The sequence below is a fragment of the Martes martes genome (assembly GCF_963455335.1).
Source record: "Martes martes genome assembly, chromosome: 3".
Lineage (NCBI taxonomy): Eukaryota > Metazoa > Chordata > Mammalia > Carnivora > Mustelidae > Martes > Martes martes.
This window is the reverse complement of record NC_137890.1, coordinates 45,542,217-45,570,128: the sequence shown is the minus strand read 5'-3', so window position 1 is coordinate 45,570,128 and position 27,912 is coordinate 45,542,217. Positions and strand designations below refer to the sequence as shown.

The 27,912-nt window shown below is 35.9% G+C and overlaps 1 protein-coding gene across 4 annotated transcripts in view; it reads right to left on the bottom strand.

The window, feature by feature from the left end:
• The window catches only part of DIAPH3 (diaphanous related formin 3), a gene marked incomplete at its 5' end in the record, with an annotated part of 496,633 nt that overhangs the window by 139,530 nt on the left and 329,191 nt on the right, over nt 1-27,912 (bottom strand). For all 4 annotated transcript variants that reach the window (XM_080798921.1, XM_080798920.1, XM_080798922.1 and 1 more), the window contains one exon: nt 19,936-20,071. In XM_080798921.1, coding sequence (XP_080655047.1) covers nt 19,936-20,071 — 136 coding nt within the window. The remainder of the gene's footprint in view (nt 1-19,935; nt 20,072-27,912) is intronic.

Below are 27,912 nucleotides of genomic sequence, written 5' to 3'. Positions count from 1 at the left end.
TGTCTCCCCTCTATTCAAGATAGATGTGGTCATCTGTTCAATCTTCCTTTTCCAGCCAAGTCCTGCCATTATCCTGCATGAATTCAACCCCATGTGGATAACTAATCTAATAGCAAATGAGTTCTTTGACTCCCTCATCTCCAGGGACCAATCCTTTCTCTTTAACGGTTCATTACCCATTCTCACATCCATAACTGAACTTTGCCACAACCCACAACTATTTTATTAATAATAACTTAAAATTGTATAAACTGTTCTGACTTCTGCCCTTCTTATAGTCTCTCTCTCTCTCTTACTAGTTCTGTTACATGTCCTTGGAAATCTCCAAAGCCCTGGCTCCATGGTCTTCATTCCTTGTTTGTCTGCTAATACTCTGGTTCATTGCTTTGACCATGGCTCAACTGCCAGTATCTTACTTCTTCCATTGAGGTCCTTTTTCAGACTCCTGGTAAAACATGAATGGACCCCAGATTCCATCTTCTTGAAACTATATATCAGCTGCTGAGTAATCCTGGTGAAAAATAATATTGCAGGATCGGGACCAGTACATAATCACAGTTGCCAACCGCAACTGAATTCTTAATGCTATCCAACACTCCTCCTATGTTTCACCAGGAGGCTCTCACTCCCACTCCCTTATAGGGGTTGTTTCAATGCTTCCACACTTTCTTCACACTTCTCAACCAACCACTGTCCTTCCTCAGTAGAGGATTTCCTCTATTTCGTATATAAAAAAGAAACCCTTTGATGAAAATACCCTTAACTTCTTAACCTCAAATCTATGAGCGTATCTATACCTGGACCCAGCCTTTCCTCCTTCCCACCCATCACAATAGCAGAACAGGTTGCTTTCCAACACAATTTCCTCTAACTGCACTGTTACCTTACTCTCTACACTGTTCCTATATCCTTCAGGACCTTGTTCTATCAAGTGTCCTTCGTAGTCTTCCTCCCCATCTCATTCCCCCAACTATATTCAAACAAATTCAAACACCTGCTTGGTCCTCTCTTGACTCCAAATCCCCTCGAGTTACCACCCTTCTTACATCTCAGTCTCACTTCCCATATTCATTTATCAACCTTCTAACCCTCTCCTTTGAGTTGAAATCAATGGGACAACTGTCATTCTCTTTATTACATGATCTCTTGGTAACATTTGACATCGCAGACTAACTCTTCTCCTTTGAAATGATCTCTTCCCTAGCCTCCATGATGTCAGAATTTTTGTTCCCTACAACTTTCATAGTGACTCCTTCTCAAGCTTTTCTTGGTTCCTCTTCCTTCACCCATACGTAACAGCATTCCTCACACTCTCCATCAGCAGTTTATTAAATCCCACAGCTTTGTATATTAAGAACTCCAAGTTTTTATCAACAACACAAGTTCCACTCCTGAGTCCCAACACCCGTGACCAACAATCCACATATGCCAGACTAAGGGGTTTCTTTGAACAAAGGACTTGCAGTGCTAACATTGGGAAAGTCTCAGGCAAACTATTGAATTACCCTCATCCCAACTGAATCCCTGAGTCAAGATAACTCAAGTGTTCTATAGGTATCTCAAAGGTAACATCTACAAAATGGAATTCATTACCATTTTCCCCCAAATTCCACTTCCGCCTGTATTTCTTATCTTAGTGAATGGTATCACCTATTCAAGCAGAGGAAAATGTCAAAGGCAAATATGTATAAAAGATCTCAGTATCTCAAAGCACTGAGTTTCCAGTTACTTTTCTTTCCGGGGAAATATCCTTCATGATTCCTATATAACCTATTAGTATTTACAAATCCTGCTGAATGAAAAACAGTAAAAACTAGCGTATCACTTTTCTGAAAAGTTACATGCTTACTGGCACACTCCAATAGTGCAAGGTTTCTTTCTTCAGTGCCACATTCTTCCACCATTCAAGTTCTTGACACTAATTTCAGTCACCATTTAATGTATTACACAATTTCTTCTTTAAACACCTTGAAATATTCCCAAAATGCAGTTACAGAATGATTAATTTTTCTTTCCAATAAGTTGAAATAAATATTTCTCCAGTAAGGAAACTCTGGAAAACAGCTATATTAACTTATGAATGCCTCCGCCTGAAGACAGTATACATTCTGCAGGTTGCCAGAAAACAAAATGGTTGCCCTTCACCATACATTCCGTAGACTACGTTATCTTCACACAGCTCTTGTTTCTGGGTGAGCACTATCAAATATTGCCTTTAAACTTGCTTGGACAAGTGAAATACACCCAGTGTACAGAGGAGAATAAACGAAACTTTTAGATTAAGAATGTACAAAAGAAGCGCAAGACCCAAGACTCTTTAGACTGAAGGATATAAGGCAAAGAAATAACTTCATGGTGTTTGGCTTATATTTATATCTCTTCATCTTCATTCAGTACGAGACAGTAGATAGGCTGACATTTTAATGAAAAATTGAGATTAAATTATGGAAAGAATTACCTGGAAAAAAAGTGATTGTTACCACAGGACACAAAGTGCCAAGGGAAACGGTGTTTTTTTTTTTGTTTATTTCAAATTTAGGGATCTATTCTCCTCTGATCCAAGGAGGTCAGGTAATGACTAGACATTCAGCCAAGAGCACATAGGAACAATTCTCCAATGCTTAATATATTTATCTAAGCTTATGGGTCCTATTTTCATCTTCTTGACAGCCATCTCGTGGCCACATATGTACATATTAGTGTTTCCACCATAGGGTATGTGCATCAATAGGAGGAGAAGTTGAAATTACATTAGTTGATTTGCTATTTTATTAACAGCTGTCATAAAAAGTCCAAAGAGAAAAGAGATTGGAACTAGCTAAAATGAGTGGTTTGTATTGTAAGTGAATCAAAATTATCTATGTCCCTTATTCCTGCGGATAACTGAGAGTCAGCTGTGCACACATCTGTGGGTGTTTATAAACATTTACCATCTGTGAGAAGCTTATGGGTTGTAAATGGTGGGCTAATTAGTTGAAATGCTAGTCATTCCTAACGACAGTTGTTATGGATAAAGGTTTTACCCAGGTTAAATTGATCTCGGAACCCTGTTGATCACTGGAGGACACTCTACCTTTTATTACAAGACTAAGGAGCTACATTATGCTGTATAAGTCACACATTAAAGATGCATTATAACTAGATCAGGCTGCTAGTTTTTGCATGTTAATGAGCTCTGCTCTTAATAGACTGAAGTGCTGATTGAGTACTTGTCATGGAAAATGGGAAGTTGTCAGTCTGTAAAAAGGTCAGCCAATTCTGTAATATATAACATTTTCATTTGTGTTCTACATATATACTGAACCATTCCATTCAGAAAATTAGGAAAGCATGGATAGCAAACTAGTAACTGACGTAAGAGATAATTCCTTTATGAAAAGATCTGTCCTTATACATACTGGCATATGTATGCATTTCCCTAAATTCCCCCCAATTAGTACCTTTTTCTAAGACCATGTCTCTCTTTTACTAATCAAAAGTTTGGGGGAAAACATTCTAAACAGATTAACTTTCAAAAAAATTGTCCTATAACTCGATGGAAAGCAAAACCAAACAAAAACCTATTGTATGGTGAGAAAGACTCTTAATTTCCTATCTTTATTTTAACAGAGGATAGTGTTGTAAAATGAGTGGAGGGCCTAGACAAATTTTGACTGCTCAGGCATGTTTTTATTTAAAAACTGAATTATAGAAGAATATAGATGGAATTTGCAGGCTAGAAGGAACCTTCTTTGATGGATAAGGAGACTTAAATTCTGGAAAGCTAACTGGTCTGCTTACTATCACTTAGCTACCAGTGGCTCGGAGGCTGGAGTACTGGTCACCCAACCCCTAGGCTGGAGCACTCAACCTTATACAGGATCCCGTTTGCTTTCTAAGAGAATAACAACACTGTCCATAGGACCCAGAACTTTGGCAAGGGAAAAAAACTACCCTATCTAAAATGTCACTTCTCTGCTTACTTCCTATCCCTCATCCCTGTTTTGTCTTATCCTCCTCAGAACTTACTGACTTCTAACGCTATATATCTTAAATGTTGTCTGTTTTCTCCATCAGGACCCACAAGGACAGGGATATTTGCTTGTTTTGTTCCCTGATATAGCCTCAGGGCCCTTGGAAAGTACCCATAACATGATACGTGTTCAATAAACATTTGTTGAAAAAAACCTTTTCATAGGAAGAATTTCTTTTAACCATCACAGTACCAGTTCTGTTAATAAAGGAGGTACTCCAAGGCCAATTTTTATCATTGGTTTTCAGAAATGTAAAATCACAAGAACAAATCACATAGGAGGCTTGGGAATGTCTTTTGAAATGGTAGGTAAGGTGTGATCAATGCTTTTTAAAAATTAACAAAATGTGAACTAAAACAATACCACACAGCACTGAAAAATAAATGTGAATGCAAACTTCAATAACGAGAATCCCAGAGTCTTGGAACTGATGGCCTGAGCTGATTTCAGCTGAAAGGAGTGGGACTGCCCCTCTTTCCTCTGAGGGGAGAATGGAATATGTTCTGTTTTACCTGATACGCATCCCAAGCTTCCATCAGCTGCTCCCTGAAAGCCCCACCCCCAGTTTACTCTCACAGGGTAACGTGATTTGTTTTCAAATGTTCTTGGTGGGCATAGGTAAAAAAGACGCTCAAACTGTTAACAAAGAAGAGTGTTTTCTTCCTCTAGGAAAGAAGTTAACATTTATGTGCAGTTGGGTCACATACTCTATCCCAGACCCTTTCAGGTGAAGTTATGCCCCAGATAAAAGGGCTTTAAATTAGCGATATAAAATCAACATGTCCTAAAGCTCAGACAGGTACCATCGACACTGTCACAAAAACTTTTCCGTGTCCCCACACTTTGTCAGCTACAAAACCCTACTGGTACCACTTTACACTGTCTTCCCTTTCTCAGTACTTCCTAGTTCAGGTTATTGGCATTTAGCTCCTACAAAATTACAACAGTCTCCTAACTGGTCTCACTCTTTCTACTCGTGCCACATCCTCTAAGCCTTCTACATGCATTCTTACCATCAGAGCCATTTCTCTAAAAGAAGACCCCATCACTGCTCTGCTCAATGCACAGGGCATGCTCTCCCGATTTCCCATTTAGCTTTGCCCCTTCCTACAGCCCTACCGAGAGATCATTTCAGGTCTGCTACATTATTTGTTGCTGTCCAAATATGAATTTTCATGCCTCCGTGTCTTAATTTACACAGCCCAGTGGACTTCCAAACTTGGAAGCCCTGGCTCATTTTACTGTGTTCATTTGGTATCATCCTAATTCAAGATTCTGCATTTCAAAGGACCAAAAGAAGTCTGAGCACTACTGCTCAGAAGCTGACCCACCTTTCCTGGCTTCTACCCTAAGATAGAGGCTGAAAGGTCTATTCACAGTATTGGAACTATCCACAGAGGAGAGAATGCACATCACATTCTTGGATGTACATAAATGGAAAAGATGCCCCCATCTGCTGGGAGAAACTAGGAAGGGAGGAGGTTTCCTGCAGTGTAGGAACCCTGAACACCATTCCTCATTACAGGAGGAATCAGGCTCACAGGGTAGGATTTCACATGGAGTCACAGGGAATGGAATCCAAGAGCGGAAGTATCTTGCATCCAGCCTGTGGCATTGGGAAAGCACCAGGTCCCTGGCAGCACTGTGCAGTACACACTCCTGAGAGGTGGCTGCGGGACACACCTAAGCGAAAGGTTCTAGCCCCCACAGATGAGTGCCATGGAGGAGCACAGTGACTTCTAGGGGTACTGGCTCGAGAGAAAAAGAAGTGAGCAGAGAGAAAGTATAAATCCAAGGGAAGAATTTGGAGACATGTCTTAGACTTGCCACTATCCGGGAACAGAGGAGGTGTCTAACCAAAGCAAAATCTCCTGGATTCCCCCACTCAAGAGCAGAAGAGACCTCACCCTTACTGAAGGAAGACACAAGAAATTACGTCAAGAGGCTGGTTTGGTCCAGACAGAACCCAATCAAGAAGAGTGCATGCCATAAGAAGTGCCCATAGGCTGGCTTTCAAGCTTGGCATCCGTTTTAGAGAGAAGGACAATGAGAAGAGAGCACAGAACGGGATTTCTGACAAGAGTAACTGAATCCGATGCTGGCATTACTGAGCTGAAACACATAATCAGAGAGAAATGACTACGTTGTTTCCCATTAGGCGGGTGGGTGTTTCAGAGTCAGAAATGAAACTTCATTTATTACTTACATCTTTGCACACCTGAATTTGTACTCCTGACTATGAAATACCTGTTTGTTACCGACACTACAAGAATACATACAACAAACCGGACAGATGCCATATCTCGTCCTAGGATTTAGCCAAATGTACCTCTAAGTGGTCATCTCAGAGAGAGTATGTACAAGTAAGGAATTTCCGCCCCACAGACGTGAATTCCATAAATATTTTAAAAGTGCTTATTAAATACCTGCTATGGAAAGATAAACAGCTCACTTTAAAAGGTTCTTTTTTAAAAATATGGCTAATTTTATATACAAGAGTTTTATTTTTGTAAGATTTATTGAGAAATAATGTTATGTTTGATTTTCCTGTTGAAAGAAGCAAATCTTTTACAGCCAAATTAGAACATTAACTGAAATATCACGTAAAGTAACTATAGTAAATGTTTAAATCACTTTCCTCTTTTCTCACATTTTACAAAAGATAAATATCATCTAATTAATGAATTAAGCTAAGCCTTTATTCCATAGAGGGCTCTGATGAGTTTCTAGGAGGGACACGCCAAATTCTTAAGATGTTTTATTTCTGTTTTTGATAGTAACTGCACTCGAATGAGAGCAGGGCTCCCTAGCAAAGCTGTAATACTCGGATGGAAATTTTTATATCTCTAAGGGTTCCTAAGATTCTAACATTGCTAAGAACTGCTGGAGATATTTCTCCTTTCTTGCCTTTCCCTGTTTAGAGTTGATGAATGGCAACTCCGTTAGTATTCCACTTCTATTATATCCCAAGTGTGATGCTTTAGAAATAAGACAGTGCCAAACATAAAATGGGACTTTTCTCATGGGGGAGTGGAAAGATTTGAAAAACAGTACTCCTTCCCAAGCTTTCCCACACCATGAATAAAGCAGCTCTGAACAAAGCTCAGTATCATTTGAGCTCTCTTAATTTTCCAAGTAGGGAAGGAACAGTTTTTAAACTCTCCATTATGCCTCCAAAGAGAACATTAAGACATTTTACATTCAGTCTCAACAGATACCATGCAGATCTCAATGCTGTGTGTCTTAAGAGTGTCAAAATGCAGGAATCGATCAGAACACAGTATAACCCAAATGCCATGTTTCCTCAGGCCAAGTTCCTTTAGAATCCCCTGGATAATGTCCCTAAAAAGGTTGCAGTCTGTGGGGAAAGTAAGCAGCAATAGGGTTTTTTTGCAAGAAATGAAAGGTATTTCTAATTACCACAAATGATATTTTCCTCTACCAAGGCTAAAATCATAGTGTAATCAACAGACGCACAGCAAAATGGTAGGATAATCTATTAAAATATTTAGATTTATTTATTGACTAATTTAATATTTATTTAATAAAAACTCTCCATGCATTCAAGAAATAATACCGAGTGACTCTACCAAAAAGCACTACATTTTTGGAATGTAGTGGAAGATCAACATTGTTCCATAACAAACATTAAAATAAATGAAGGCAGAGGAAAACAGAAACAAAACAAAAAGACCCCTTCTATTCACATAATACGATCTAATTAGCATCAAGACTATCCACTGGAAACAAGAGATCATAATTGCAATTCAGCACTAGCAGAATCAATGCTTCTAAAACATACCTGAATTACAATAAAAAGACAGCCTTTCTCTTAATTCTTGGCTTCTGAATTAAGATAGTCCCTTTTGTTCACCAACCTTCTTGACTTTATGACATTTGAGGGCACTTTGCCATGAAAAAGAGGAACAGTCACACGTTTAGCATATTAAAACTACAGGCAAGTCAGAGCATCAAAGTCAGGATGACTTTGGAGAGAGACTATCCAGCTTCTAAAGGCCTGAATCTTCATACAACACCTGAAAGTTCTTGATGGAGCCTCTAACTCAACACTAATTTGACCAAAAAAATGTTTCAAATTCACAAGAGTTATTGCATGGGTAGAACGAAAAGTTTAAAAGTAAACCTTCAAAGGATTGTGCTGTACTGAAATTACTGTCACTTTTAACCATTAATGATAATTACCGGTGGAAGTTCTATAGAGACAGTTCATTCTACCCAGGCAATGGTCTCCCAAGAATTGCTCATTTCAGAAACAGTCAGTCATCTATTTTCTGTTATTACACTAGTCTGTCAAATTCTTCCTGCCTTGGGGCATCCAAGCTTGTGTTAAGACTGCCCTCAATGTTAACTCTGTTAATATTATGCTGCTTCTAATTTTCTTGAAGAACACTGGATATCTGAGGAAGGAAGCGATCCAGGAAACAATATTTTAAAATTCTATTACAAAATAATGTCTAATTTCATCTAAGCACTAATGCTTATTTATACCATTTTCAAGTAACACATAAATATTCAATTTCTCTGCTTAATTTTCCCCATCTGCCCTAGGGTTTATTTATCCATCATCAAAAGTCAAATACTACTGAGTTCCTTTTTTAAAATGGCAAGATAATCACTTTAGACGAAGCAACCTTCATGACCAAGTTCACCATCAGTGAATGGATTTCCTTCAACCTTAAGAATTTAATGTCAAAATGACCAAAAATAGGAAGAGAAAAGAGACAGCCTATTAATAAAGAAATAAAAAACCTGGCTTCCCCTATGACCTTTTGACACATTGATATTTTCATCTCAAAAGATATACAAACAATAGTACAGCAATACTGGGGACTATAAGCTGGGATAAAAGGATAAGAGCACAATAGTTGTGCTGGATTGGTGACTGGAACAATTGGCAGTCCAGATGCTTGCTAGCATTTCAAAAGTTCAACTGCACAACTTTTCATTTTAAATTAATAGAATCTAAAAATCACATGATTCTTTCCCTGTGCTGAAAGATTTGGTTTTCCCTAACAATTAACATCCTTTTTTAACTACAAGATACTCAATTTCTTTTTTTTTTTTTTTAAGATTTTATTTATTTGAGAGAGTATGAATGAGCACGAGTGGGGTGAGGGGCAGAGGGGGGAGCAGAATCCTTGCTGAGCAGGGAGCCTAATGTGGGGCTCAATCCAGGGACTCCAGGATCATGACCTGAGCCAAAGGCAGATGCTTAAATCGACTGAGCTACCCAGGTGTCCCAAGATCCTTATTTGCTAACAAACACTGGTAATTTTGCAAATACATACTTTTGGTTCCAGGGAGACAAGAGAAAAATTGATGGAATAGGTTGTTTTTTGTTTTTTACATTCTGGCATAAAAATCAGAGAATAGTCTCTATAGATTACCGATCAATATCAGGGGTTAGTAAACTTTTTCTGTAAAGCACAAGATAGCAAATATTTTAGGCTTTGTGGGACATATGGTCTGGGTCCTAGTTGCTCAGCTCTGCACCTGTGGCACCAAGGCTGTCACAGACAATATGTGAAGGAATGAGTGCGGCTATCTTCCAATAAAACTTTATTTATAAAAACAGGTGCCGGCTAATTTGGCTCAAGGTTCTGTAGTTTGATCTATATTTTTCCTTTACACATAAATAACAACAAGCTAAGCTGAACACAAAATAGAAGAGATGTCATTTGACCGGTTATATTTTTACCAACTCTTTGACAAATCTAATACGTGTCTTCTGTGGTATTTACTATGTGCACACCACGTGCTAGGATCTATGAGATAAAGAATGCTGAAGGCCAAGTTCTTGAAAAATGTACAATTGATTAACAGCATAATACTAAAGCAAATGAAATGAGTTTAGCCAAATATTCCATACATTAAGCTATGTAGCAAGACTATAATGGTTTACAAAAAAGAGACTGTCATCAAGGATGAATATTCAGAGAAGACATTTTAGAGAACGCTGGATTTAAAACAAACACTATTTTGTTAGATTCAGTTAAGCATAGAGGAAAGGTATTTACGGCAAAGAGGACACTAGAAATAAGCACAGAGAAGTAGGAACGAGTGTGCCTGAGGGAAAGAGTGAATGGTATAAGCAGTTCAACGGAGTCAGAGAGCAGTCACTGAGAAGTGCATATCCACAAACTCTACAGTGAGATGTTTTAGAATCTGTTCCGCAGACTGTATGAAGGTCAAAAAGGTGTCTACAGTGTGAAACAACACCACATCCAGAATAACCTAGGGCAGCATCCTCTAATTAAACTCATTATTATTTCTGCTTTGATGGGGCCTCCTGTCAGTTCAGGCCAGGTCTGGCATCAAATGAGCTTGGACACTGAAGTTACTTAAAAACTTCTGTTTTTTTTTTTTTTAAAACTTCCAGTTTTTGAGGCAAATTTGCATTTTTGGATTGCAATGGGGTTGGAGACACAGAGTAGATTTAGCTGCCCCAAAACCTAAGCAATCCAGTTTCTTTTACCATTTTGTCTGATTGGTTGTTACTAGCTTTTTGACTGGTGCCAATAAGTAACAGGCTTTAAGGGGTGGGGGTGGGGGGCATACATTTCACCTCTTCTGCAACTGTGATAGAATCTTTTTTTTCTTTTTGTGAAGCATTGGACTGGACACTATGCAGGCACCAATCAAGCTCAAAAGTTGCTCTCTCAGGAGGGCTGTGTTTATCAGGGTAACTGTTAGAAACAGACAGTTGGGGCACCTGGGTGGCTCAGTGGGTTAAGCCTCTGCCTTCGGCTCAGGTCATGATCTCAGGGTCCTGGGATAGAGCCCCGCATCGGGCTCTCTGCTCAGCAGGGAGCCTGCTTTCTCCCCCCTCTCTCTCTGTGCCTGCCTCTCTGCCTACTTGTGACCTCTGTCTGTCAAATAAATAAATAAAATCTTAAAAAAAAAAAAAAGAAAAGAAAGACATTTACCTTATGTGTAGAGAGTATGCCTTAAGGAGTAGAAGTGGGACAAGTTTCTTAAAAAAACATGAGATCTATGTTTATGTCTGAAAGTAAGACAATACTCACAATCTATCTCTGAAATTAAAAATAACTTCAAATACAAACACTAATTCTACTGAGAACTCGCAATGCGACACGCGGGGCCTCATCACGACAACAGTTCACTGGTTTGGAAAGTATATACCCTGTTGGTAAGGGTTGGGAGGGACAGTTACCTAAGGAGTAGTCAATGTCACACACACACAAAAGATGCACTGTGATTGCAGCCTATGTTGTCAAAGTTAAAATGTTCTCCACATGGTACTAAGATTAAAACAATGGATTGGTAGGATTTCTGCCCTTGAATATGAGCAGGGTGAATGTGTCACAAGTTAAGTGACATTGATAAAAAGTTTTCTTTGGTAAAATTCTTAGAAGTAACCCATGCAACACCATAAAGATTGAAATTATTTTGCCCCCCCCCAAATTTACAATGGACATTTAATCTTGCATTACAAAACAAATTGAAACAATGACAACAACAAATTGGAGTCCTTTTCTAGTTGGCATACAGCTAATACTAGAGAATACTCAGAAGGGGGATGAAAACCGTTTTCAAAATGTTTCTTAAATACTGGATAAACAGTAAGCCAATTAGTATGAGGATGTACCATGAAGATATTTCACAAAGAGTAACACAACTCAAGAAAGTTAAAAAAAATTTTTTTCAAGATATGTTGGGCTAGAGAAGTCTGAGAGCCTCTTCTCCTTATTTTTCTTTTCAGAGGGTTTTTGTAAAGAGACAGAGGATGGTGTATGGGCCTTGCACAGAGAAGACGTGTATTAGTGCAAACAAAGGTTAGACTCTGAAGTAGTTTTCCCCATTGAAACTGTGTTATTCCAGTGAAAGAGATTCCTGCACACAAATGAAAACCTGCGTAACTATTAGTAACACTCTTGGAAAAATTTCCCACTGAAGATTCCTTGATACTATTCATAGAGTATCAGTCTCCTAATACCATCAGCAAATAAATTGTTAAATGGTAGAGCTGGTAGTGGGGGTGAGGGTGTCTAAGGGCATTTGTTCTTGAATAAAGCACACCAAGGTATTTGTGCCCCTTCCACAAAGGGCTATGCAACAGATTTTGCTGGTTCTTTCTCTTCTAAATTGGGTCATGTAATGAAAATAATACAAATGTTTCCACACCACCCCTTCAGAACTGTTGAGCTTTGGCTACTCAGTTGTGTCCTGAACTATTCAGACCATTGAAAAACTGTTTTCTGTGGATAAAGGTGTGGGGTGTATGTATATATATATATATATACACACACACACACACACACACACACAATGGAATACTATGCAGCCATCAAAACCCCCGAAATCTTGCCATTTGCAACAACATGGATCGAACTAGAGGGTATTATGCTGAGCAAAATAAGTCGATCAGAGAAAGATAATTATCATATGATCTCACTGATATGAGGAATTTGAGAAACAAGACAGAAGATCATAGGGGAAGGGAGGGAAAAATAAAACAAGATGAAATAAGAGAGAGAGAAAAAACATAAGAGACTCTTAATCTCAGGAAACAAACTGAGGGTTGCTGGAGGGGAGGGTGGTGGGAGGGATGGGGTGGCTGGGTGATGGACACTGGGGAGTGTATGTGCTATGATGAGTGCTGTGAAATGTTTAAGTCTGATGAATCACAGACTTGTACCCCTGAAACAAATACATTATATGTTAATTAAAAAACATAAACAAAACAAAACAAAACAAAAACGTTTTCTAGAGCGGAAGAATGGTGCTGATGGTGTCTTCAGGGTTCTGGGCACTGGGATAAACCAATGCTTGAACAATCGGAAGAATTAAAGTGGAATCTGAACCAGACTCGAAAAGCCTTCCTAATTTGACAATCCTCCTCAAACCTTCCAACACAAAGGAAGAGGGTTTCTATAGTTTAAAACCATTGACTATGATACCAAAGACAGCTGTCCCTCGCACTCAAGGTTTCCAGAGAAGATAATTCTCAACCTCCATACAGAGGTATAGAGTCTAGTGCTAGTTATTAATCACGAAATTTCATTTTGGTCCCTTTTTTTTCTGCACTATGGTTAGATCATCAGTGGTAAAGGCATAATAGCACAATAGTTGAAAAATATGCCCTCTGGTCAGAAAACTTGGCTTCAGGTCTTGCTAAATCTGTGACCACGTACAAAGACATTAAGCAATGTTGATAAAAATAGTTTCATAAATTTGCTGTAAGCATTACACACAATAAGGGACATACAGAGCCTGGCAAATAATATGTGATCAATAAATGGTGGCAGAAGTGGGTGTTGCTACTATTACTGTCCAATAAAAGATGAGGGTAAGAAAAGAATATATCAGAGTGAGTACAATCTTATTTGCTCTAGTCTTCTAAATAGAGAAAATGATTAAAACCATTGGCCTATTTCTATGGATCAATTTCCAAAAAAGCTGAAAGCACCATTGAACAAAACTAGAATATACACCATTATGGAAAATAATCTAAGTTTTATGATATCTGCAGAGGACAGGGTAATTGTCAAAGCCTTTATGAAAGCAAGTACACACATTAATTGCCTATCTGTTGAGATTGGCAGAGACATTCCCAAGTAGTATTTATGTAATATGCATTTCCTCTAAAATGGAGGCCTAATTGCTTAGTTATTCTAAATTGCAGAATGGAAAACAAAGGAGCCGTTTTGGCCATGTGGGTAAACAACAGATTTCTAAAAGCTAATTATCTCTCTATTTAATAGACTGAAGTTGTACCAAATGAGACATTTAAGTCTAATAAATAATAAACAAATTGTAACCTAAAGACTGAAATATAGGAGCTGCTCATATAGTTTTTATTGCTCCATTAAATAAGCTCTTATTTACTTCCCCCACAAAACATAATTATACAACACTGGGTCCATTTCAAGGCCATTCTGATGTGCTATTTAAAAATTATGTGAATCAACTTACATACTCAGGAAGTCTTAAAGCATAATATTTGAATTCTATTATCAAATGCCCTCTTTGTTTCCATGATTAAGAAACAGAAATGCAGTCTCGAAAAACTTGCACATAATCACATAAAATTGCTATTACTATTTGTCTTACTAGAAATGATTACACATAAGGATAGCTGTGCACTTGAAACAAATAAATGCTAGTTTCTATATGTACTAGTTTCTCCGTCAGATGTTTAATACTTTGGGTATCTTCTCAATTAAAATAATTCAAATGTAAATACCAACCTCTGAAAATGTAGTCAAAATTCACATATCGATTTAAAAAAAGACATCATGAAAATGTAGTTAATATCTTTGCTTGTTTAATGTAATAACAAATCATTCAACAGAAATAACCAAAACTGGATGTGTGAATATTTAAGAGACCTCCAGGCTCATCATTTTTAAAGAAAACAAAAATGAGAAAAATGACCTCTTAAAGCTATAATATGACAATACGAGATTCTGCGCTTTCTTAGTTTTGCTGTGCAAAAGGATTTTCAACGCTTCGTTTTTCTTCTTAGGGAAATTTAGCCCACTAGTCTATTTTTATTTTCATTCTATTAACAAAAATCACATCCTGAAATGATAGCAATAATAAATAGTAGACTCGAAAATCGTTACCTGCTCTTTCGCCAAGGGCAAGTAATGATTTATGGTGGATAAGAAAGAGCAGGGATTTAATTTACTCTACTACCTCAGGTGGTGATACAAGAATTTGTACATCTGTGAAAAAACACAGTTCTTATTTGCATGGTGAAAATACTAAAGTCATGAAAATATATGGAAGGAAGCTCCCTGTGGGTTTATGTGAACATTTTTCTCTCTCTCTATCATTCAGGGCTGTGTGCCCCACATACAAAAATAAGATAAAACAAAAAGTTCCTGGTATAGAGAGGTGACAAAGCACTAATGTAAATTCAACAGTTCGCCCTTCTACATTTTTTTTTTTTTTTTAAGATTAGGAAAGCCAGGCTGACAACTTCCAAAAAGATTGAAGCAGTACAACATTCTGTACTAAAATAGAACACCCACAAGGAAAAATAAGACAGAGTTTTAGATCGCAGTATTTAAAAAATAAACCATATTAGCATATATAGTATAAGATACGAACATGAACCTGGTTATTTCTCCTATCAATTTCTAAGGAGTTTCAGAACCAATATTTTAAATTAGCATGTACTCTTAAATAAATTAGTAGTACTCTTAGTTCTTGAAGACCAAATTTTGTCACCACCACCCACCACAACAGCATCTGTCTTGTTGTCCCACCTCGTTTTAGTTCAGATAACTGTTTACAATCTGAAATTATCTTTTACATGTCGTTGTCTGGTTGACCCATTAGAATTACAAACTTCATTCCATCAGGGACTGCATTTATTCTTATTTATCAGTGTAATCCCAGCATTTAAATACAAAAACTATTTCTTGTTAAATAAAACAAAAGTGACCTATTAAATTTCCTTTCTATACTAATGAAGTGGAAAACCATAGCACTTATATTTTTCATAGTGATACAATATTTTAACTAAAGATAGTATTTGTCAAGTATAGGAAATGCATGAAATCCAGTGTATCTGTTAAGAGTATCAAAAACTGATATTTTGCATAAGAGTATTTTCATAATTAAGCATTAATTAGACATACTACTTTATTGACTTCTATTTCATAAAACCTCCAAACTTATGAAAATCATGATTTGACAAAAAGCATATTCTGCATCTAACATGGAAAGGAAAAGATGATTGCATATGTGTACTATTTTTAAATGTAAAAAAGGTATCGACAAATAATAATACATTTAATACTTATATGACTAACTTAGCTATAGCAGCTATAGTAAGAGACTGACTACACTGTTCTTCTATATTAGCAACCGTATGTTCAAAGGAAAACTAAAATCTATTTGGGAAATCATCATGTATTAGGGTTTTAGAAGAGGTGTTTCCCTTTGGTGAGGATATTATATGTTTAGGTGCTCTGAAATTTGGGATCTATCTCTAGATTTTTAAAAGTCCATAGGCTATAGGAAAAAAAAGAAATTCAAAGCTGATTTCCAAAATTTTCAAATGTTTTTAAAAGTAGTTTCCTATGTGATAGTTTTCTTTCCTATCCAATGAGTTTCTGAGTAAATCTATTAAAATATTCACACATAATATAGAGTATCTAAAGAAATATTGTCTTAAAGTATTTATTTAATATCATCTATATAAATTAATGTTACCCAGACTATCCTTTGAAGAACACTCTCCTGCAAAATGTCAAAATATTGGGCATATAGGGACCTTAGGATATTAAGGTTTTGGGGGGAGTGTCAATCAAGTGAGAACCCTACACTTATTTGAGACCCAGATTACGTTTGGGAAGATATAGTACAAAAGTTTTATAAGATAATTCAATAGGTCAAATAAGACAAGCTCTAGGATTCACAAAAGATGCAGAGAAACCATTATTTAAAAAAAAACTCATACTGAACTTAACAATGAAGAATAGAAAAGTACAGTCCTCTTGGGAACACAAACTGTTACACCCTCTGTAGAAAACAGTATGGAGCATCCACAAAAAGTTAAAAATAGAACTACCCTATGATCTGATCAGTACTTGCACCATTTGGTAATTATTAAAAAAATACAAAAGCACTAATTCAAAGGGATACATACACCCCTGTGTTTATTGCAGCATATTTACAGTAGCTAAACTATGGAAGCTGCCCAAGGGTCTATCGATTGGTGAAGGGATAAACAAGAGGTGGTATATATATACAATGGAATATTACTCAGCCATAAAATCTTGCCATAGGCAATGACATGGATGGAGCTAGACAGGGTAATGCTAAGTTAAATTCATCAGAGAAAGAGAAATATCATATGATTTCACTTACATGTGAATTTAAGAAATAACAACAAAAAAGAGCAAAGAGACAGAGAGAGAGCGAGAGGCAAACCAAGAGACAGACTCCTAACTATAGAAAACAAACTGATGGGTTACCTGAGAGGAGGAAGGTGAGGGGATGGGTGATGGGGATTAAGGAATGCACGTTTTGTGATGAGTGCTGGGTGTTGCAAAGAATTGTTGAATCACTATATTGTATACCTGAAACTAATATTACATGTATGTTAACTATATTGGAGGAAAAGAGAACTAATGTTTTCAACACAAAATTACCTATGTGAAACCAATATAAATACCAGTTATTAACCATAACTGGTGGGTAAGTATTAGAACAGTTTTGGTAAATTTCAGAAATGGACCCTAGTATATGAATGATTAAGAATTACCAGTAAGTGGAGCAGAATAGTATTATGAATAACTGAAGCCAGAAAAAAATTGAAATGGATACAAAGCTGCTGTAAAGATGACTTTCTAAATTTAAAGATGAAAAAAACACAAAAGCAAAAATTATAAAACATTTTTATATATAAAGATATAAAAATAGAGTGAGGAAAAATATTTAAAAGGTAAATATTGATGCTCAATGAGCTAGTGTGTAAATCAATAAGAAAAAGACTAAGAACACAATTCACAAAGAATGAAATACAAATGGACTAATAAATACTTAAAAAAATGCCCAACTTCATTAGTACTCACAGAAAGGTAAATTAAGATAAAAGAAAATGTTCTGCTTTATTAAATTAACAAAAATCTTTAAAAATGAGAATATTCAACCAAAGCATGTTCATAAACTAATATGAAAAGTTGGTGAAATTAGAATAATGCCTTTGGAAATCAGTTTGGCAACATGCATCAAAAAGTCTTAAACTATCCTTTTCTAATCGATATCATAAGAATTACAAATATTTGTTAACCATTTATGCATAAATGTATCACATTGAAAAGATGGCAATAGCTGTGTTCTATGACCTCATTATGACTAATGAAAATTACATTCGATATGATATATCCAGTGAATGCAATGACATAGGTATTGCAAATTACAAATTAAGAATCACAAAAATAACAGGAAACATTCAGAAAGTTCAGTGAGATGCTAAACAGCATATTCACTACTATCATACAGCTATTATTAAAAGGTAGAAAATTTTAAAACTGAAAGAAAGATGGGCCAAAATATTAAAAGGGATTTTTTGGATAGGAGGATTGTGGGTAAATGGTCTTTTGATCAACCAGTTTTTAGGTGTTTTCTGTAACACAACAGTATTATTTTTAAATTGGAAAAACAGAATGAACTTGGTTATTTTTAAAAATAAAATGCCTCCAAGAGAAGGAAAATTTAAATGAAAATATTGAGATGACATTGGATTTAATATTTCGTTAAAAATCTTTGTTTCCTGGGGCGCCTGGGTGGCTCAGTGGGTTAAGCCTCTGCCTTCGGCTCAGGTCATGATCCCAGGGTCCTGGGATCGAGCCCACATCGGGCTCTCTGCTCAGCGGGGAGCCTGCTTCCCCCTCTTTCTCTGCCTGCCTCTCTGCCTACTTGTGATCTCTCTCTCTGTGTCAAATAAATAAATAAAATCTTAAAAAAAAAATAAAAAAAAAATTTTTGTTTCCTATCAGGTTTTAACTTTCCAGGTTGATAGAATAGAGAATTGCAAAGAGGCTCTGTATGACAGACCAGAGTGTCTGGGCAAATTGCACAAACAATACAGCCCTTGTGCTTGCTATCAACTCATCCAGATGACACTTAGGCCAATACTAAATGAATCGGTATTCAAATATAAGAATGACTGGTAAATTAGGTAGTAGTCAATTATCTTAAAAGAATTTCCAGAAACATTAAAATCAATGTTAAACCTTTCTGATCTCCATTTTAGTTAATACTTTAAGATATTTTTGAGGACACTTCATGAATTTCAAGTGTACTCTTTTAAACAAGAAACTGTGCTTAGAAGATTTTTTTTTTTTCTCCTGGAAGAAACATGTGTGATACATTAAGGTACTCAGTTTGCTTTATTAAAGATAAAATATGTCTGTAAAAGTGAAAGTAAAAAAGGCAAAAAAGGCATCTCTGTCTACCCCTGGGGAAACTTTAGGTGAATTTGCAGCCCTGAGTTGTAAACTATGGTAATTTAGCAGTGAAGTTGATGGATTTTAATTAAAGCCTTCTGCAATCCTTAGTGGCTTAGAGGTGGAAGACCCAGAATTTTGAGGGAATGAAACGTAACTACAATTTACTTAATTCTTTTGCTTCTAAGTTAGTGGTATCTTCTAGTTTTGAAATATATGCATATATATCTTTGTAAAACTGTAATTTTTATATTTTTTCCAAGAGCTTTTTATCAAATCTCAAAATATATAGAAGTAGAGAAAACAGTATAGTGAACACACCCTTCCCTTCAAGCACCCATCACACAAGTTCAGCAATTATTATTTATAGCTAATCTTGTTTCATCTACACACCTGCCTATTTCCCTGGTCAAGTTAGACTGTTTTGATTGAAATCTCAGGCAAATTTTATTTGTAAAATTTCAGAATAAGTCTCTAAAAGATACTTTATAACATATTCGCGACAACATTGTCATGTCTACAGGAAAAAAAAGTATTCAAATTTTTCAGACTGCCTTTGTCCATACTCGTTTAGATTAGAATATACGTAGGTTCCATTTATTGCAATTGGTTGATAAGTCTCTTAAGACTCTTTTAATCAATACATTTCCCTCCATCACTTTTTCCCTCCCTGAGAGTATTTTGTTGAAAAAAACAAGTTACTTGTCCAATAGAATTTCCCAGTTTTCTATAAGTTGTTCTATAACAAGTCCTATAACAGTGTGAATATACTGGGACTACAAGAATAGACCAGGGACCAGTGTCATCTACAACCGATGACCAGTTAGAATAAAAGCACTACTTGTGAGTAAACTAAAGGGGGAAACACTCTACAGTTTAACTATACATATACGTGATCCCACCTTCTTTTTTCACAGTAGTTTATTAAATTGCTAATAACCAGTACAAATAGCAAATCTGATAGTACTCACCAGTCTTCATTTCTAATAAGCGCTTTTTCTTTTGTTGGCGTTCAAGTCTTTCTTTCTCTGCCAATTCTTTGGCTAGTTGAGCACGTTTTTCCCTTTCCTCTGCCTCTCTTTTTTTGATGTTCTCCTTTCTTGCTTGCTGTTACAAACAAATTTTGGAAAATGATCAATTTTTAACCACAGCGATTCCACAAAAATGATTAATCTGTAGAACCGTGATTAAATATCTTTTAGATAATGGCTATTTCTAATATTAGTAACACAGTCTTTTAAAAGATTAGCACAGAAACCCTTGTTAAATATGGATCCATAAATACAACTTATGTTTGAAGCACCTGCGTCTTAGTGGAATCAACTAAGAGAAGGGAGACAGAAACTAAAAATAAAAATCATTTAATTTACAAATCAAAGCTGCTTCCTTATATATATTTCCAAAAGAGGGTCTAGCAAACGTATTAGAGCCTTCCATACATCTTCTGCAGGTAAACTACTGAGTACCAGAAAAGTAGTCAAAGAAATGACAGAAAAGAGTTGAAATTTTGCAATGACGGTTTCATATTACAGTCCATTACTTAACAATTTCTCTCACATGAAGACAAGTGTCATAGGATGACTAGAGGAATATTTGGCATTTCAAAGCTAGACCACTAACTTCTCCTCAAAACCAATAACATGTGAACTATAGGATCCTGAATAGATACGTGGTTTAATTTCTTATTTTCTAAGTTTTGTACAAATCAAGAAACTCCTCTCACCTGCCATTAGTATGAATTAACAGGTAGACAAAGACTTTTCTATGTACCAACAAACAGGATAGCACATACTATAGTCTCTGATAAAGACTGTGTTCTCAGTACCAAGGGATTCAAACAGACTATCTAATTGTTCATTTATCACTAATAGTATTAAATAGAAAACTATATAACTAAACTTTAATAAGTAGGTGGCTTATGTTATTTTGGGGGAAAACTTTCATTTCTCTACTGTCATAATCTTGTGTTAACCCCAGAGAAAGTGCATGGTCTTCATTAGAAATCAAATAGCAAAATTTAATATGTTGACCAAAATGATGAAAAGTGCATGGGGAAAGAGGAGGAAAAAAAGCCTAGAGTAGAGGCCATATGAATTCATCCACCCATCCCTTCATGCAATAAATACCAAAACACTGAGTAGTAAGTGGTATTCTGAAAAGCACTCTACATGTATGTGTCCATATTTGTATATGACAAATATATGCATAGATGTATCTATAGGTCTAAAACAAGTTTTTATTCTGTGTGATAGGATGGACCAAGAAGCAAAGATAGATAATAAATAAAAAGAGTTTGAGAAATATTCTAACATGAAAAAAAAAACAACAAGTGATGTGATAGAATGCTTGGGAAGTTACATTACAGTGAGGTGGTCAGATAAGGCTTCACTCACTGTTTGATTCATGCTCAATCTTCAATGTCAAACAACTAACTAGGTGATAACCTGGGGCAAGTACAAATGCAAAGGCTGTTGGTGGGTTTGAGAGAAAGATAGAAGGCCAGTGTGATGATGGAAGAGGAGGTGAGGAGATACACTGAAGCTTGATCACGTAGGGTGCGCCCGCCAAGATAGGGAGGTGGCATTTTCTTGGAAAATAACTGGAGATTTTTAAGCAGGAGAGTGCAACACCAAGCACTCTAAGGTACAAGAAGAACCTTTGTTCCAAATGATCTTTTCAAAGATACTTATATCATGAACAGTCTTGGAAGATAGAGATAGGGTCTCATTCCTAAGTAAATGGATTTGTTCAACAGCCAGTAGGGAAGCCGGGGCAAAGGTCAGGCTGTCTTACTACCCTTCAAAAAGATTGGGTTCCCTAAGTTCAGGATTTCATTACAATAATACAAACCACTGTGCATGTAGGTATGAAATCGCCTTCTTCACACTGCCCTGTGGGAATATAGACTCCGGAATCTATACAACCACTGACTCTGGCTAGTGCTATTGCTGTACTAAATCCTTTGACTCGACAGTCTTGCATCTTCTGCCAACATTCATGGAACGATGGCAGGCTAACAAGCTAATTTCTCCTACTCCTCACAGTTCATGACTTACCTGAACACTATTACTGCTAAGCTAAGAAATGCCAGCGGCAGTAATAGATTCTTTCCCATGCAATCCCTCCAATCCTCAAAATGGATTCTGCATTCTCTATTTGGCACAGAATGGTTCAAGAGTTGCTCATTGTCATGAATGCAGGAAGAGCCAGGACGGGAAGGCTGCCTATAGGGTATGTCCTTTCCACCACGCTGCTTTAGACGTACGGGAGTGTGTGTTAAGCATCAACTCTAAGACAATGGCTGCTATAAAAATCAACACAAAAAAGGTAGGAAAAGGGAGCATTAAAGTAGAAGACGAGTGTGGTTTCAAAGACAAGCATGTATACATGTGTGTGCATGCACGCACATGGGTAGCCATGTGCATATAGGTAAGGGAGACAGGAAAGACTGGATTGTGGTAGAGAAAAAGGTAACTATTCAGAAATCAAAACTATATTTCTTGCTTCAGGGAAATGAGTAAGAGGAAACTACGATAAATAAAAAAGATATATTTCATGTAGCATACTTATTAAACTTATTAAAGTACAAAATTTTCCAATTAAATTTTCTACTTTAATGACTGGATGCATTTCAATGAGAACACTTAATAGACAACCTATTACCAGACATAACTGCCACACCCTTTTAGTATTCCACTGGGCAATAAAAAGTCAAAATTACTTCCTGAGACCTATAAAAATAATGTTTACATTTAAGGAATAAGGTCTGAAGTAGTTCTTAAAGCTATTTTGTTTTATGGAAAATGCACTATTGATTTTCATTTAAAAGCCAATCTCATTTAAAACATATCTTATTCTGACATTATAACTACTAGAAGAATTTTGGCTGGAAAAATACTAACAGACAGCATAGAAATAGGTATTTAGTCTGAAACTAATATCCCAGTTCAAACAGTAATTGGGAATTTTCTTTTATTCTAAATGTTGAGAAGCAAAAGTAGCAGAAAACAGAAAAGATGAACAGTTAGAGAACCATATTTTTCTAGATACAATTGCCTCTTGGTTACTTCCATTCTCAATACAAAGCTAGAAAGAAAAGTTATGAGCTGTACATGAAGATAGCTGTAAGACATTAATTTTTTAATCCTCTCATTTTAATTTTTTATTTTTAGTATAGTTCACACACAACATTACATTAGTTTCAAGTGCACAACTTAAGTGATTTGACGAGTTTATATACATTATGAGATGTTTACCTTATTCTTGACCTGGTTTTCTATTTAGTCAACTGGCAAATAAATTGAACTGTACCAAGTACTTTCAGCTATGCAGTGCTAAAAAAAATTTCTCTGGGTGCTTGCAGAATGTCCCTGAGATAACCTGGCAAATGCTCCTGCCTGAAAGATCTCTGGGCAATGACCACAGACAGTTTTAAAACTTCAGTCACATTTTGACTGTTCACTTCAAAGTCATAATCAATAATTTACCTGAGCTCCTAAGGCTCACATGCATTTTATGGTAATAGGAGACTCTAAAATAGCTCTATAAAAATACATAGTCAATAAATAAGTGTATACAAATAGAGATAAATGTCAAATACATGTACATATGTGTGTGTATTCCAAAAGAAAATGAGCGCACAATTATTTCCCATAATTTGTGTTCTGCATAATATAATGAGAACTTTGCCACTAATTTAAATATACATTATAGCATCACACCTTTTTGTCCCAGAGAAACCAAAATGACCCAAAGCCAATGACTTTCAATAAGCACATGTGTGTGTGTGCATGCGTGTGTTTGTAGAATTTAGAACAGTCTGACAGAATGTAATCCTCCATAAGCTGTGACTATTCTCCTAAACATTATCTTTGAGTTTTTAAAAAAAATTTCATCATCTTTTTTATAAATTTCTGTGACTTTCTTACTCCACTCAACATATTTCTCGAACTCATTCACATTTTTAGATATAAACAGAATCTCATTTTCATTGTTTATAATATTAAGTTATTTTATTATTTACTCACCGATCGGTGGGATTTGAACTGCTTTGGGTTTTTGGTTATGATGAAAAATGCTGAAAGCAGTGTTTTTGCACATGTCTCCCTGTACCTATGTGTAAGAGTTTTTTTTTTTGTTTTTTTTTTAAGATTTTATTTATTTATTTATTTGACAGACAGAGATCACAAGTAGGCAGAGAGGCAGGCAGAGAGAGGCACTGAGCAGAGAGCCCGATGCGGGGCTCGATCCCATGACCCTGGGATCGTGACCTGAGCCGAAGGCAGAGGCTTTAACCCACTGAGCCACCCAGGCGCCCCTGTGTAAGAGTTTTTTAATGGTAGATCCCATTAGGTGGTTCTTAAATCTGTTTAGAAATTGTTGACAGTTTCTTTAAGTGAAAGAGAACTGAACGTTTTAGAATGTAACACACAAGCAGTAAGGATAAGTATTCTTTGTTGATGCTTTTTGTTTTTGTTCTAAGGAGTGCTAGGTCCCCTTGTAAAATATTATTTGACAGTGTCGATTATGACCAAAATAGTTTGAAAGCCACTCCTCTCTCAGGTAGGAGTGGAGCTGGGTGGTGAATAAAAGGAGAGGTTCCTCTTCCATTTTACTACATGGTGTCAAAATGTTTCCTAAATGGTTGTGCCAAAAGATACCGCTACCATCAGTGCATAATCATAGCCTACATACTAACCAAATTGTTATCATCAGTCTTCTATTTGGCAAGCTTATAATAGTATCACATGGTGCTTTTAACTGGTATTTCTATGGTTGCTATTAGCTGAAGTTGCTTCTCACATGTTTATGAAACATTTGTATTTCCTACTCTGTGAAATGCCAATTGTATCTTTTACCCACTTTTCTATTAGGTTATCATTTTCTTAATTTGCAGGTCTTTAAATATTCTCGATAGTAATCTTTAGGCAGTTTATTCTGTAAATAGATTTTAGCTGTCATACTTCATTTACATATGTAGTCCTTCAGTAAACAGAAGTTCTTAAATGTAGTCAAATATATCTTTTCTCTTAATGCTAGCACCTTTTATACCTTATTTAAGAAATCCTTCCCTACTTCAAAGACAAAGAGATTCTTCTATACTTTCTTCTTAAAAATTTAATAATCCTATTCACACTTTAGTAGCTACTTTATCTGGAGTCACTGTTTTTGAATGGTGTGAGGTAAGGAACCTATTTACTCTTTCCTATGGAAAAAGGTTGAACTGTAACTTTCACAACTAACCCACTCTATGCCCACTGATTGGCAAAGTCATCTCTTCTGGATTTGAAGTGGCCATATATGTGCTGTTGCTGGTGACTCTTTCAGTCCATCTGATCCAATATATCCCTGTTTGCATCAGTAACACTGTCCAAAATATTATAGCTTATGCCTGATTTTTCTTCTTTAGAATTGTCTTCCCTTTTCTTAAGCCTTTCCTCAGTTACCTATTTTGCAGAGAAAACTTACTGCAGTTTTTGAAAAGGCTTATTAGGATTTTGAACAGGATTTGCTCTGATTCTGCAGATTTTATGTAAATAAAATTGGTATCTTCATAATATTGAGTCTATTTATAAACATAATGTGGCTGTCCATTAACTTGGGCCTTTTTAAAGTCTTTTGAAAAAGAATTATACTTTTTCCATCTAGGTCTTAGACATTTTATGTTAGATTTAATCTCTGTATTTTCTACTATTCTTTTAAATGGTGTCTTTAAAAAAACTATGATTTCTAATGTTTTGTAACTAATACACCTTTTATATATTCCATTGATAAAATTTATTTCCAATAATTTTCTTGTGGCTTCCTTTTCATATTATTAATAGACAACCATATAGAATGGTTACTTGGGGGACGCCTGGGTGGCTCAGTTGGTTAACCAGCTGCCTTCGGCTCAGGTCATGATCCCAGCGTCTGGGAACGAGTCCCACATCAGGCTCCTTGCTCGGCAGGGAGCCTGCTTCTCCCTCTGCCTCCGTCTGCCAGTGCTCACTCTTTCTCTCTCTTTGACAAATAAATAAATAAAATCTTTAAAAAAAAAAAAAAAAGAATGGTTACTTGGTTATCAAATTTTCTATTTCTTATTTCTTGTTTTATCATACTGCAGGAACTAAATTCCTATTATTAGGCTAAGAAGGTTCTCTCTGTCCCTAGTACTCTACTTAGGGGTAGAGGGTTTGACTGGTTATCGTTCTTGTTTTAAAATCTGAACAAGGGTTGAATTTTATCAAATGTTTTCCTCAATCTATTTAAAGTCTTAATGCAGTAAATTATATTAATGGATAGTCTAATATTAAACCACACTTTCATTTCTGGGATAAACTCAACTTGGACATGAAGCATTTTCTTTTTGAACATTTGGTCATTATGCATAGATATTTATATTCTATCAGTTTAGAATAATCATTTCATTAAATTTGGTAAAACTCATCTCTAAGACTTTTTGAGCCAAGTATTTAATTTGTTCAAAGATTCTAAAGAAATCATCTTATAGGCTTATTCAAGCTTTCTTTTTCTTTTAAAGTAGTTTCAATATATAGTAGTTTTTCTAGGAACCTACCTATTTCATCAACCTAATTCTGGCCTACAAATTTTACTTGCCTACAAATTACTGGCCTACAAATTATGCTTGCCTCTTTTTACTATCTTCTGTATCTGTAATTATAATCCTTGTTATATCCTCAATAGCTCCTTTTTCTTGATTAATCTTTTTGGAAATACAAGTGGGGGAGCAGCAAAGGGAGAGGGAGCAGACCCCCCCCCCCCTGAGCAGGGAGCCCCAGGGAGCGGGCTTGAGATCCTGATCTGAGCCAAAGGCAGATTCTTAACTCACTGAACTATCCAAGCGCCCCCTAATTGTCTTTTCAAAATAATGACAAATTGGCTTTTCAAAAATTCTCTAAGTCCTTTTTCCTTCATTCCTTTGTTTCCTTATTTTTTTCTAGGGTTATACAATTCCTTTTTAACTTGTGAGGTCAGATGCTTATTTTTTTTCTCCAGTCATTCCAATCTTTTAACATGAGCACTTAGGGTACAATTTTTTTTATACCACCATCACTGCATTCCATAAATCGTGGAGTATTCTCACTATTGTTCAGGACGAATTTTCCTCTATGATTTCTTCCTTAACATGAGTTATTTCATGTAATTTCAGAATTTTCAAAACAGAGGTTTTAAATTTTCATCCTTTTTCAAATTTGATTGCTAATTGCATATTACAGTAGTTAATGAAGAAAGCTGCAGCTTAGAAATTTATCAAGATTTCATTCATGGTCTCTAGTACATGATTAGTTAGGTAAAAGCGCCACTTATGACTGAGAAGTGTACTCCTAATTGTCAAGTTGGGTTCTTTCTATATTAATCAAATCAACTCTATTAATTGAATTGTTTAAATCTCCCATATCTTTAATGCTATATCAATTAGAGAACTTTGTTGAAGTTTCCCCCAATATAATGCCAAATCTGCCAAGTTATCTCTAGAAATCATAAATTTTTACATGTCTGTTTTGGTGCTATGTTATTATGCTCATGCCAATTTTTGAATTGTATCTTTCTGATGAATTAAGCTTTCTATCATGAAGTAACATTCCCTTGTCTTAAGTCTATTTTGTCTGTTATCAACATAGTTTCCCTTTTTCTTTTGGTTAATATTGTATTCATTAGCTGTTCTTTCAAACTGCCACATACCTGGTTTATAGGTAGGTCTCAAACAGCATAAGGCTAGGTTTTGTTTATCCAATCTTAGTCTTCTAAAAATTTTATTGTGGTTTATAAAATATTTGTTTCTACCACTTTATTTTAATCCTTCTACTGGCTCTTCTTTATGCATCTTATTAATTTTCTTTGTATGTCTTTCTCGGTCAATTTCTCCCTCTGTGATTTGGAATGTATACCGGATACGTCTATCCTTTTACTGGTTATCCTTGTAATTTTATCACACAAATTAATTT